The sequence below is a fragment of the Pseudopipra pipra genome, chromosome 5 (assembly GCF_036250125.1).
Source record: "Pseudopipra pipra isolate bDixPip1 chromosome 5, bDixPip1.hap1, whole genome shotgun sequence".
Classification (NCBI taxonomy): Eukaryota; Metazoa; Chordata; class Aves; order Passeriformes; family Pipridae; genus Pseudopipra; species Pseudopipra pipra.
In genome coordinates, this window is record NC_087553.1 from 30,262,630 (window position 1) to 30,277,206 (window position 14,577).

At 39.3% G+C, this 14,577-nt stretch overlaps 1 protein-coding gene across 3 annotated transcripts in view; it reads left to right on the forward strand.

The window, feature by feature from the left end:
- Positions 1 to 14,577, forward strand: part of TMCC3 (transmembrane and coiled-coil domain family 3) — a 154,672-nt gene that overhangs the window by 82,151 nt on the left and 57,944 nt on the right. Inside the window, exon 1 of one of the 3 annotated variants that reach the window (XM_064655438.1) lies at positions 13,931 to 14,210. The exons of the other annotated variants lie outside the window; for them this stretch is intronic. Within the exon in view, the coding sequence (XP_064511508.1) occupies positions 14,208 to 14,210 (3 nt within the window). The 5' untranslated portion in view covers positions 13,931 to 14,207. Of the gene's footprint in view, positions 1 to 13,930; positions 14,211 to 14,577 lie in introns of those variants that run through there. 3 annotated transcript variants of the gene reach the window in all.

Below are 14,577 nucleotides of genomic sequence, written 5' to 3' on the forward strand. Positions count from 1 at the left end.
ATGTGAAAGCAGGAATGGTGCATGTGTGTCAGAGAGCGAGAGGAAAAGGAAAGAAAACTTCACAGTTATTGGTAAACACATAGTTAAAAACCTGTATGTTCAGATCTGATGCTAGTCAAACTTCTTAGTAGTTCTGAATGATGCTGACTGGAAAGCTGGTGGTTAGTGCTGCTAGATGTACACTTAAATCCAATAAAAGAATTTCTTTGTCCACACATGAAAACATATCTCTGTAAATCCTCTCATCCCTTCCTGCCTACCTTGCCCAGCTTGAACTTCTGAGCAGGAGGAACCAGGAAAGGACACTGTGTTGGATTTACGGTTAATTTTGGCCATGCACATATGATGTAATTATATGTCATGCCAGACAATAGCTGTATTATGTCACCCTGATTAAAGAATGGACTGTTGTATCAGTAAGCTACTGCCTATCATGATGCGAATCTGCACAATGCTGTTCATTTGGCAGACTTTTAAGCTAAAGAATTATAACCTCTTTCCTCTTGATGACTTTATTAAATCCAGATTGATCTTTCATCCAAGATGTCAAGGAATCTGCCAGCAGCTTAGCAATTAATGAGAATAATGACCTGCTGTAAAACAAACAGCAGTGAATTAAAAGTACAGGTCATGTCTGCGTTTGCCAGCAAGATACAGATAACTTTTTTTCAGCTGTTCTTAATTCTCTTCTTTAAAAAAAGGCATAGACACTAGAGAGAATCTGTTAATTGCAATTGAACTCAGGTTCCTATTTGAGTGCTCAAAAATGTTGGCTCACAAATAGGGACAGCTTGTGGTGTAGCTGCTAAGTCTGCTGTAGCAATTCTGGCCCTAAGCCTTTCACTGTGTTCTTCGAAGATTTCTGCCCCTGCTGCTAGGATTGCTTGACTAAAGCGATTGCAGCTGCTTAAATCATAGCTGGATGCACTGGAAAGGACCAGAACTGATGCCAGTTTACGTTATTATGCCAGAGTGATATAGCATCTTCTTCATTAGGAGCTTACCCAGTCCTGTAAAGAGGGAGACTGACATCTAAAATGGTCAGATTGTTGGAACAGAAAATTATTTTAAGCTTTCTTAAGCTCATCTGTATCTACTAATGAGTCAGAGTTTTAATTCCCAATGAATTAAACAGATCAACTCTGAGACAGTTTTGTGCTTAAGCATTTAAGGGCTAAATTCTTAAAAATGCTCGAGTTACTTTGATGGTAGGATAGAAGTTCCTGAATCACTTAGACTTTGCAGTGTTGTACCTAAAACAAATGGTACAACAAATCCTTTAAAAAAATGGTACAACTCAAACGCTATCTAAAAAAAATGTTATGTCAAAAAATGTGCATGCTCAGAGTGAATGTACTGTTTCTGCTTCACATTTACAATCAAAAGGGTTTATTTTAAAGGTTAAATGCTTTACATTTTTGGACAAACATGGAAGTGAAACTGTGTTATATTTTACCAAAATTTTACAGCACTTCTACTTTCCTTTCATGTCAACACAGGCTGCATTGGTCAGATTTTATCTGCATAAAATATAAGAAACATCCCTATTACAGTACCAGGGAAGATGGATGGAAGTGTAATTTAAATCAGAGGCAAAACTCTTGATTAGTTTAGTGAACTTAGACTTTTCCTAGTGTGTTTAAGTACATATTAGTTCTTTGTTAAAAAATTCTCGTTCTTTCACTTAGGGTAAAATGCCAAAATCTCTCAAGTATGAGAGCCAAAATTCACTGTACTAGTATAAGCCTCTAAACACCATTGGAGACATTATCGCTTGAACAATGTGGGTTTATTTGCTTGGATTATTCAGCATGTGAAGCTACATTGGTTGTTTCTCTTATGTGTATTAATATCAAAGCCAAAACTAATATTTGTCAGACCCTACAGGGGTGAACCTTAAAGCTCCTTGGATACAAGTCCCAGCTTCTTGCTTAGCCTCTAAGAGGGCACATTAAGAGGCCTTTTCCACTTGTTTTTGAAACACGGTGTCTTTTCTGGCTCTCCGTGCTGTCTCCTCAGACCTTCCAGCTGGTGGCATTGTCAGGGTGGCCCTTGGCTCCCAGCCTCGTTCTCCCCATCCCTCACTCCTGTCATTGCATGGCCCCTCTCATGTGGTGCGGAGGATGCAAGCTGTGGTTCTTCTAACACGTAGTTTCTTGGTCAGTGCCTTCATACCAGTTCAGAAAGATCATAGAATCATTTGGGTTGGAAGGGACCTTAAAAATAATCTATCTAGTTCCCACTCCCCTGCCACTGGCAAGGACACCTTCTGCTAGATCAGGTTTCTCAGAGCCCCGTCCAGGCTGGTCTTGAACACTTCCAGGGATGAGGAGTCCACAGCCTCTCTGGACAACCTGTTCCAGTGCCTTACCACCCTTACAGTAAAGAATTTCTTCCTAATATCTTATCTAAACCTATCCTCTTCCAGTTTAAGAAAGAATTAGGAAGATGTACTGTCATCTCTCAAGTGAGTGTTATTTTCTAGGGATAAAAGGGCCAATAGCTGTTTTGGCTGTAATGCTGGCCCACTTTAGCTGGTGTGCTATCCCAGCTGTGAGATTTACAGTGGTTTGTGAGCATCTTCTGATTTCAGATGGATGCTTTTCATGCTGCTTATGTCTGTTAAAGTGCTGTATGTTTTGTGTTCTGAGACATTTCCTGACCACTCAGTGGAAATCTCTGATTAATTAGATATCATCAGGTTAAATATAGTTAATTACAAAAAGAGAGGTAATTGCTTCAAGGATGATGCTTGCATATGTAATGTTTTCCTGTTGATTTTCTTTCTCCCTAGTTCAGCTGTTGAAAAACAACCTGTTCTTTGTTTTTCTGTGAAAAGACCGTATACAAAGAGGAGACGCAGCTAGAACTCAATTGTGCAGAAAATGTTGTCGAATGAAAGTGTGAGAAAATGAGGAAAAGAAAATAGTTTTTTCACTATCCCTTTGAAATCTAGTAAAGGGTCCTGAGTGTGGTAAAATTCAAACTTGGCTGTTTACCTTAGAAATAGAATATTGAAAAAAAGGCATTTCTAGCAAGAAATTTCTGTAATTTCCCTTTATATAGTGTGAACCTCCTTCTCCTGAATAGGTAGGATCTTGGTAATGTTCTGGGTAGTAATTTATACCTATTTTGTACCTTATTGCATGGAGCTTCACATCCAGTTGGGTTTATCTGGTATATTGTGTTTAAGTGGTGGTTGTGTTTCATTTATGAACTCGTAATTTTTTATGCACATGACAAAAGCCGTGCCAAAAGAAGTATCCACATTTGGATTGAAATGATACATTATTATGAAAGACCAAGATATATCAATATCATTTGTATTCTGTATGCATGCATATACTAAATAATTGTTTTCATAGTAGGTATATTATGGCTTTCTGATTCTGAAATAATTACAAGCCTCAGTTGTAGCTGAATTATTAGTCACAATGATTTAGCTCTGGCAGTACTGTTGTGAATATATAGACTATTAATATAGTATAGAGAAGCAATGGTGAAGATAAAGCTGTGGCTATGGTAATTATTTACCTTTCCAGACTCATTTTTCTGTCAGTACTTCCACCCATCCACCTCTGTTAAACTAAGAAACACTATTAAAACCGGATCCTTGTTTTCAGGTTATTTTTTTAAATTAAGACCATTACATTATTTAGTTTTCCAATATTTTGTGTACCACATCCATTCTCATATGCCCTGGTGTCTTACTGATTTCAGTGCTATTCAGTACTGTGCTTGGTAAGACTACAATGAGCCAAAAGCAGTTTATTTCATTATTCTGACTATTTTGCTAATAATTTTGTTCATTCAGTTTTTCTCAAAATGGTTGGCACTCACAGCTTTTTTTATTTTTTGTGGATATTTATCTGGAAATTGTAGTGCTAGTAACTAAAATAGGGATTCTAATAAGCTTAAGTACTTTATCTGAAAAATTTGTGATTGACTTTTTCATAGGCGCTGACCAGTCTGAGCAACGAGTATTGTAGTCACCACTAAAACCTATGATTAAATGACCCTTTAAAAAAAAAAGTATGTTTCCAAATGAGGATAAAATCTAGAGGGATTGCTCAGAAGTCACTTTGTACTGCACCTTAAAAAGGCAAAGGCAGTTGCTCCCCATCTCAGACAAGGGGCCGCAAAGACAGACAACCTCATCCTTGCTGTGCACTTTGTGTTCTCAGCTGCAGCATGGGGTCACTGAAACCACTAATTTGCCATTCAGCAGAGACCTGAGCTAGCTTTGGCTACAGGGTTTTGGCTGCCCCAGAAGAACCTGAAAAATGCCAGGCTTCCTTGCCTGGGGTGTACCATTGAGCATGTCCTCTACTGTTTTTACTGTTTGCGGAAAATATCTAACTACTAAGATAGTATCTGATCATATAGGGCAAGTCTTTTTTTTCCCTCTAACTAAGCAGAATTTATATTTTTAACTTTTCTGCTACTGAATTTATTAACATTTTTCTGCATTCAAGTAAGTAGCAGCTTACTGAATCTTACAGTAGATGTTCAGTTGTAGCTTGTACGGGAGAGCTGATGTTATCTTCAGTGAATTACATGGTAACGACTGAATTTACCAGAGTATAGTGCCAGGATAACATGTTTCACTTTTTTTTTTTTTTTAATCTTTTACCTTTCTGTGCTGAAGGAAAGAAGAATACCTGTAGGTGGCAATAGTACTGAAGCTGTAACCACATGCCATTTGGGGTTTTTAATGGGTGTTTTACTGTCAAGTTAGTTTTCAAGTTAGCTTTCTGCAATTCTGATTCAATGAACTGCTTTACTGATGCTGAAGGCTGGGGAAGCATGGTCCCTAATGTTTGACTGCAAATCTGAGTGCCAGATTTTCTGCTCTACCTGCTCTGTCTGCCTCAGGTAAATTCGTGGATGGCTTTTGAAATTTTGTAACTATTTTGTAACTATTATGTAACTATTTATTTATTTATTTTAAACCAGTGAGTGCTGACAAGGATTTTTAATGACAGCATTGAGACAGGTGTGACATTTTTATCATTAGCATTATGCTAATGTGCAGTGCAAGAAGCTGTAATAATATAGTCACAGATTACAGAACTTTTTCAATGAAATGGAAGGATAAAAGGTGGTATGTACCCAAAATAAAAGCATGAGCATGAGCAGCAGCACAAGATACTCTGCTGGGGTTAGCAGTTGGTGGGCTGATGCACTCTGATTTTCAGCTATGGTAAGGACAGACCTCAGGTATCTTATATGTGGGCTGCTGAAATCCAGGATTGCTATAAAATACCCTGGGAGGTGCATCTGGGTCCGTGTCTACTGGATTTGGAGCAGCATGTCAGCTGTTTACATGGCATTCACTGGGCTGCACAATGCCTTTTGCAATGCACTTCTTGAGTAGGAACCCAGTTAAAGTGTCAGAAGTTGCTGTTTCATTTGGTCATTGCACTATAATGCACGGATTTTCACCACAGTAGATAAAGACCAGCTAGGATTACAGAATTATTGCAAACAACTGCACAAAGTAATAAACAGTTTTTAATTTGCAGTCTATATCAGTTTTATTTCTGCATCATCGTGAGTTTGTAGGTTATTGGCCCACTGAAAATTAAGTAAGATCTTTCTTTATCACAAATAGTTTGCCTTAGATGAGACAATGCTAACTGAATAGAAAAACCTAAGTTCTACTAATGGCCCATTAAATTCCGCAAAATGGGGAAGAGTTACATCCATTCAAAATTCTAATTGCCGCTAGAATAACTATTTGTCCAGAATATTATTTTCTGGGGGGTCTAATTTATGCATTCCAACTACTTTGCTGACTAGCAGTAGTTCAAAATAAAGAATGTTTTTGCAGAAATGTAATCATTACCTTTGGCTGTAATTGCCCATTGCTCAGAGAAAATTGTCCCTGTAATTGTGCTACCATTTTAACTGGCATTTTAGTTAAGGCTCCTCTGCTTATCAATATAAATCCCGGGACCATTTGTTGGGCACCTGAATCCACTGACTAAAATGAACAGTTGAAAAAAATAACTCCATGTAAAATGTGAGGGAATTATTTGAAATAATGAAATGTTTGCAAGTGCCAAACTAACATGTGAAATCAAAGTGAGAGTAAGCCTGTTGTGACTCTGGGAGCAGCAGATGAGGTGGGGACTCTGTGACCTGCTTTGCATTACTCATCCTGATAACCAACCCCCAAAATTCCACGTCTGTTGGTATTGTTACCCAGGTGCTTGTAAAGGAAAGTCCATTTCAATCACAGCTGTGGTTTCTCTCTCTGTGATTCACTATACCTGACTAGACTTGTTGTCCTATATGGTTGACATGTTGTTTTCCTTTACATATTTTATCCCTCTTTTTCCAATTCTTCTTGCTCTGCAGCTTCAAGTAGTCCAGGCCTTTAAGAAAGCTTTTATGGTAGTGGAATTCAGCAGTCATATCAGGAAAAATCTAGCTAAAACAAATCTTGCAACTGTGTGTAGGTGTGTGTAGGTCTTCTGTTTTGTTTTTGATCCTAAATTATTTGAGCTACCTTGTACCACAGGCCTTCTTTTTCATTGGACTTAAGAGTTCAGCCTTGTGAAGGAACCATGTTACAGCCTCCAAAGGTTAAGAAAAACAAGCAGCCAACACACGTAAGAGGAATTTTATAACGGTAGTGGTGGGTGGAAATGAGGTTAAAAGGCTTTCTGTGAACCAAAGATCAGACACCAGTTTCTATTGTAAGGGCTGGGAACTCAGTTATAGAGCTGTGACTTCAGCTGACCTTAATTACCTTGTTGTATAATGATCATAAAAAAGGGAGAGGCTTAGAAATACTGCTTTTGCTGTCCTTGTATAAATGCTGGGCAAGGAATTACTGGATTATGTAGAAGTTGAGGCTGACTTTTTGTGTGTATGTGCATGCTTCAGATCTGTGCTATGTCTTTGTGGGTTTTTTAATATGATGACTTAAAAAGATCACGAGCAAATTTAAAATCTTTACTTGATTACACTGGTTATTCAGCTGCTGAGGAACCTGCTTGTCACCCAACCCATGAGAATTGTGCTAGGAAATATAGATAAATGGTTTACAGACCAGCAGAAATGTTCTAAAAATACATTGTACCTTCTCAGTTTTACAACATAGGCTGATCTTACGCATAAGCTACAGGGTTCATAGGGGATATCAAAACATCTTCCAGCAAGTTACAGACTTCTGTGTTTGCTATGCTGCCACATTCCGACTCGTTGTTGTCCTGTCTTGCAGCAACTCTCAGAGAGATGGTCCGTCCTGGGCTGTGATGGGCACAGGGCTGAGGAGAAGCACACCAGGAGGTATTGCCTCCAGCTTTCTCTGTAATGAGCATCCATCTTTTACCATGCTCCATGTTATCAAAGGGAAGGATCAGGGGATTATATTACAGCTGTTCAAAGGGATGGCAGTCCCCTGAGCCTCTTAGAGTGGCAGAGCTAACTAGTCTCTGACACGACCATTTAGTTACCATCTCCTTATCTGACACTTCCTCCCAGTATGGTGGTAGACAGCTAATGGACCCTATAACTATATTGGCTGGTGTGGGACTTGTGCATCCCGCTGCCACCCCCACAGAGGCTGGGGACTTTGCAAGTCAGTGGAAAGTCATGCTTGGTGTTGCTGTACGCTCCATGCTGTATGTGCCAGGTGGTGCTGCCATGTCTCACTGGCTCCTCTCAGCAGTTAATGTCTTCCCTGGGGAACTCAAAACAAGGATGATGATGTACTAAAAAAACAGTGTGCCTTTTGCTCTGAGAAATACAAGTACAGAGCCACTACTTGAGTTTTCCCTGTCTCCTGTCTGGTTCTTCCCATAGTGGTGCTGCCTCTCCTGTGCTATTCCTTGTCCTATTACTTTCTTCTCCCCATATGTCCAGATAATGGTGTGAGACATGGGTTAAAAATAAGTCTTTTGAATGAGAAACATGTTTGCAGCAATGGCAGATAAGGGAAACAAAAATCAATAGAATGGTTTTCTGGTTCACAGTCTCATTAATGTCTTCACCTTTAAAAGGATTTGAGATTTTTGTGAGGTAAATGACCTGCTGAAGGCTACACAGACATTTCAAGTTGCATAAAAATTTTAAGGCATGATACAGTGTTTGTGCATACTCCTGTTGCTGGGGATTTGAAAGGTTACTGAAGATTTCCTTTCCTGTTGCTATGCATTTTATTTTAATTGTTGGGAAGCGTAGATGAAGACAAAGGTAGCAGCTGTTTCGGGAGGCTCCCCAAGAAGCAGGAAAGTTTTGCCAATGTGTTTTAGGTACCTTTTTCCATTCTTGTTCCACCCTGCACAACAGCAGATGCCAAGTACCACACGCTCCCCTATTTTGTCTCTTAGGTTCTTACATAGGCTTTGTCTCTGCTTCTTATGTAAAGGCCTCCAAGGAAGCCTCAACTGCTGAGGTGGTTCCCCTGTCCCCATTCCTATGTCCATTATGTCAAAGTGCACCTGGAGAAGGGCTACAAAATTGTATGTGCCCCAGTAGCTTTCTATGACAGTCCCCGGGGTCCTGTACAAGCTGTGTAACGTGAAAATGTTTGAAAAAGATAGCCACAGTAAGGTGGAGCTAAAGATGATGCACCTCTTTTCCCCCTGAGATGAACTGGTGTAAAGCACTCCTTGCTTGGCATTTATTCAGGGTAACATGCATTAGGAAATAAGTCCAAAGGCAGATTTTAACAGTGGAGGCAACAATATCTCTTAGCACAGTTTTCACCCACTCCATGAGTGGACAAAGCAGGACGTGCACCTGCAGGTCAGCTCCTTGAGGATACGGTAGGTGACATCTGCCACCCCAGCCTCCTCCTCCTCTACTCTTGCTGGAGGAAGGATAAGATGTGTAACTCCAGAGCAAATGAAACAATGTTGGACTCAAAGAAAGTACTTGCTGTCCTCTACCTGGGACAAGAAAGCACTGTGTATTTTACCAGTGCTGCAGCTAAAGCATGTACACTGCACACTAGTTTTTAATTTTTTAAGCTGATTGATATACACTGAGAGATAAATTTTGACAAATATAAACGGATTGTTCGCATTGAGTCTTTTTACCTCATAGCAAATTTAAAACACAGCACCTACTGCATTACAGCCTGCCAACAGCTGGGGTGGATTGTTTTGGGCAAGCTTCTCTGTGTCTTGCAGTATAACCTACACAGCAGATTGTTGAGTTTTGTTGCCATGTTTAGTATCAGTTATAACTTTCTCAATGCCCACATGCTTTCAACTTCCCTTGAAAACTGGCTGCTGCCACAAAATAACTCCATTTCTGTTATTATTATATTATTTAAATGACAGCATGGGCCAAACAAATCATCTGTGCTGACAAGAATTTCCATCAGTACACAGCTGAGGCATCAGCCTTCAGCAGAAGAGACTTAGTTAACAACATCTATCTTCCTTGCAATTTATTTCAAATTCAGCTGTCTAAGGCATCCATCCACTGTCTTCCATCTTTTAGAGAAGCTGACAGAAATGAGATAAGTTGGAAATTGTCTGAGGAGTGAAATTCATTCTGTGCTGACAGTGCAAAAGCAGATGACAATACCTGTGATGGTGGTATGGAGCCCTGCACAGAGCTCAAGAGTTTCTGCTCTGGGAACAGTATCGTTTCTGATTTGCTTAATGGTATCACTTGGCTATATTTGCTTATGTTATACTGAAGCACAACTGATATAAAGAATATATACATAACAAAAAATCTCCTTCACACTGATATTTGAAAGATCCCTGTATGTATCAAATCTTGCAAGTAAACCACAAAATCCAAGGGTGCAGAAAGATCAAGGCTGAATGTTAATAAAAGGTAGCAGGAGGGAGGCCTTTCAAACTCCCTGTTTATCAGTATTGGTACTGGGACCATGTCTGAAAGTTCACTCTGTTGGGTTTTTTTCTGTTGTTTTTTTTAGTGCCTCACCTTGATACTCTCCAGATCTCTCTTAAGGAAAGACAGATTAAAAATGAAGTGAAAAGACCAAGTAGATTATGCTGGAAAAGTTAAGTTTTAACAAAGGATGCATGTTCTATAGCCCTGAGTGATGGATAATTTAGTAAAATATCAGTGTGCCTTTGGAATAACCTTACTGAAGAGCCATTGGCCATAAATTAAGTCAATGACCTGTATGTGTGCATTTCTAAAATCTCAAAAATAGTTTCCATGTTCCATCTCAGGTGCCACATGATCTGAGAAGGTCAGCATATTCTTCAAAGTATGGATATCTGAGAGTGTCAAGAGGATGGAGCCAGACTCTTCTTGGTGGTGCCAAGCAGTAGGACGAGAGGCAACAGGCAGAAACTGGTGCGCAGGAAGTTTCGTCTGAACATGGGAAAGAACTTCTTCACTCGTGTAACTGAGCACTAGAACAGGCTGCCCATAGAGGCTGTGGAGTCTCCTTCTCTGGAGACATTCAGAAGTTGCTTCATTATTCAGTCATGAATAATGTGCTCTAGGGGACCCTGCTTGAGCAGGGAGAATGAACCAGATGACTTCCAGTGGTCCCTTCCAATCTTACCTGTTCTGTGATTTAAGTACTTACATGAATACATTGGTATCTTTGCAAAACTATGTAAAATTCAAAGTCCAAAAAATTAGTCCTGAGTATCCATTGCAGCAGGTATCTCAGCTACATGGTAAATTCTGCCATAGCTGCTTCAGAGACTGTTACTGACCAGTCCTGACAGCATGATCTACGAGGTTAACTAAATTGTGATGTATCGTGTAGGAATCCCCGTTTGTCAAAGCAGCAGTACTATATGCTGATTAAATCCTTGATGATCAAAATCAGTTTAATTACTCTTGTTAGATTTGAATCAGAGATATGTAACACACATACAGAAATGTAGAGACGTATTTCTGAGACTTCTTACAGGGACCAAACTGTCATCATGGATATGACTCTTAGGTAGCTTTTCTGCACTTATGCAATTACAACCTAGTAAATAGAATTAGGAAAAGACAGCTAGAACAAATTATGTATTTCTTCCCTCCTCCTGAGACACTGTTCTGGTGGAAGTGCTCCTGCTAGCTTGTAGCCCACCTCGTAATATGAAAATAGTGCATTTGCTAAGTATTGAAGCTGCAAGTCTTCATGCAGCTTCTCATACCTCTGATTCAAAAACTGATGCTATTACATATTCATCATTTTTATATATATATTTATGTATCTATATATGTATTTGTGTATTTCCATATATATATATAATTTATGTATATAAATTCTAGCTTGATGCCCTCAAGTAAATGTGACTGAGAGCTCCATATCTAACATTCAAAAGTATCCAGGTGCCACAGAATTTGTGGTGAAAAGAATTTCAAATTTACTAGTGGCTAAACCCAAGATTTTAATGCACATCTCTAGGAGGTCTGTAGTAAACTACAGACACTGGTGCTGTATCTTATTTGAAGGGTTCTGCAGAACATGAGAAGCACTTACTCATTCCAATTACTGGACTGTTTTTTCCCTACTTTAATGTCTGTCTGCAATTTATTGAACTAAAATCAATCAGCTATAACAGAAGTGATTTGGAAGGGTCCTTAGCTTTTGAAAATTGGTAGTGTTCCCAAAAATCAAAAGGTTTGTCACAATTTCATGACATTTTAAAAGTCTTTTGCAAGAGTTGATTACTAAAAATCAGTTCAGAAACCCCTCCAATCAACCTGTAACAAGCAGAACAAGGCCACTTACTTTTTAGTTTTTGGGGTAAAAATGTGCCAAGATTGGTACATCCTTTCTCAATGAAACTTTCTTCCCAGTGCTCTGTTTTACTGTTTGCTGTCCATCCAACACAATGCCGAGCTGACAACTGCTCAGGCTTTTGGCAGACTGAAGCCACGGCTCCATGATGTGGGTGTTCCTCCTGCACACCGTGGAGTGCCACATGTAAACTACTCACTCTGCCTATAAAATTCTGTAAGCACTGGGGAGGCATAAATCAAAAATGTGTGTTTACACATATGCATAGTCTGTAGAATATCTAATGAACAAAAAAAGGTAGCTTGAGCAGTATATTTTTAACCTCAAAGTCTAGTGTTATTCTTCTGTCTGACATTGTAGGGCAGTATAAGGATGTTGAAAATAGGCATGAAGGGTTTGTTTGCTGGAAGTGTCATTCACAAATGCTGAGGGATATTGGAAAACTAGGGGAGTGGGAAATGCTCACATGCATGTGTTTGCCAACACACATTTGTTTGTGTGTAGGTCTAGAAGTTTCAAAAGGAAACAAGAGGGTTATCTCAAGAAGTTCTGGGGGAATCAACTCAAAAAGAGGTTTGTCACAATGCAAGCAGGCTGCAGGGAGTTTAGCTCTGTACATGCAAAGAGGAAATAAAAAGTTATCCCTAAAAAAACCCAAAATGCCTTCTGGGGGAAAAACCTGCTGATTTTGGGTCAGTTAATTTCTTCTGGTTTGAAACGGCAGCATGATTTTGATAGGTGGCTGAGGATGTCATGCTGAGAGTTACTGAATATTTGTTTTTATTCTCATCTTAGGAAGACAATTCACTTTAAGCTATTTAAATGCTTATTTGTTTAACTTTGAGATGTTTGTTCTACTACCTGTTTCCTTTCACTACCAAGGAATGCAGCAATTCCCTGCTGATTTAGTTGGGCTTATCTACTTCTTTTCTCCATCAGTAAAGCTGAGTTGTGTTAGATGTGCCCTCATTTCTTACTTTTGGATGCCTTAGAAAAATAAATACTTTATAGTTTTGGGGACTGACATATGAAGTCTAGATAACTGAAGAAAATTTCATTATCGGTAGCAAGGGGAAAGTTTATACAGATTTAGTGAAGCATCCTCTGGAGATGACTCATTCTTGGAGAAGACGAGCATATTTCTGCTGAGTCACTTACTTTAGTTATATAAAAAGTTTTTTTCTCTTTTCTAGCAAATCAGATAGTTGTTTATAATGCTTTATCTCCACAGATGTTCTAATGCCATATTTGCATTCTTGGTCCTTCTAAAAGACCTGATGGTTTTCATCTTTCCTTCATCATGATTTCAGCAGCTGTTAGTATGATATTCAGATATAATTGCTGATCTCAGCTTCACCAGGAGATTCACTCTAAAGCTTCCTGCTAGGTTTTTGCTTGGATGAAGCTGTTTGTTATTTTTCTAAAGCCTAACTAATTCATGCTGTTATTGAAGTTCTGTTAGAAAAACGAGGAAAAGAGTTCATTTTAAAGGTTTAATAGTTCATTTTGGAGTGCCTATGCTTTTACAAATTTCCATAAGTGATAGATATCCTAACATTTGACTGTATCCTCACTCCATGTCTTTTGCAACGATAACTTGTAAAAATACACAGTACTGACCTTAAGAGTCTTTGAATACAAAAATACCCTATGTGTTATGACACAATTAAACCTTTAGCAACTAAGAGTGTGATTGCATAATCAACTTTAGTCCTTACTTCTGACTTCTGCTAGGTTCTACCTTCTGCCCTCAGGCGTGATTCTTTGCCCACTTTCTTGAGTCAACACCACAGCTTGAGTAGATGTGCAAGTAGCAGATGAGGGAGCTAATAAAACTCAGATGTGTGTATTTTTGCAATGTAATAATTTCTTTTGTTTTGTCAGAAATAGCTCTCACCTGGATCAGCTCTCAGAGCAGCTCACCATTGTTGTGTCTAAATTAAAAGCCACCCTCGAGGATAAAATACTAGACCAGACACGGGGGTTAAAGGTGCATCTCTCTGCTCTGATAATACATACACATATAGCATAACAGACTGCCAGGCATCAGTTCTACATGCTAACTCTGAAGCTGCGTCATCCAGGCAGTCAGTGGTTTTTGTTGCAGTTTAAGTCCATAGTCCGAATACTCCTCTGCCTCTGTCACTGCCTGTGGGCAGCTTGCAGGGGTTGCTTCCAGGGCGGTACCAGCAACCGGCCGTTTCTTTTTATGGCCCTGGAGTTTCGGATACCTTCCCATGCCCATAAATTCACGAACGCTGATGTCAGCTGGGGGCTGTACTGGGGAGGCCCCACCTGTAGCTGGGATGGTCCTTCATTTACGAAACAGGCATTTATAGAGAGTGGCTTTTTGCAGCTGCGTGCTGGTACTCGCTCTGCAGCTACAGCAGAGCTACAGGTATGTAACCAGCAGAACTTTGCTCACCAGCCAAGGCAGAACTGTGCCTTTCAGCTCAAGCAAATCCTCAAACCATGCCTAGGGTTTCAGCGTCCAAAACAGAACTGCTGGAAAATGGTAGGTTATTTTTGTGAAAATTTGTGGCAGAATTAAAAATTAATTTTTAATAACATTTTCCTGTGAAGTTTTCAGACTGTGAAAGGTTTATGATATGATGTCTTAAAAGACAGAAAATGTGAGAAAATGCATTGTTAAGAAAAAAGACAACCTTTCATTGAAAGAAATGCAAGATTTTGGTGAGTGCAAATGAAGAATATGCTCAGTTATTTTGTAATTGTATCAGACTTGTGTGTTTGAAATGCTGAAAATCATTGAAATTGGTGAGCGTCAGTGAATTGAAAGGAAGGACCCATCAGATCCAGAGTCTTTGTGATACCACTTCTTCCTGAAGGCTTTGTCTTATGTAGTACGACTTCTCCTCAGC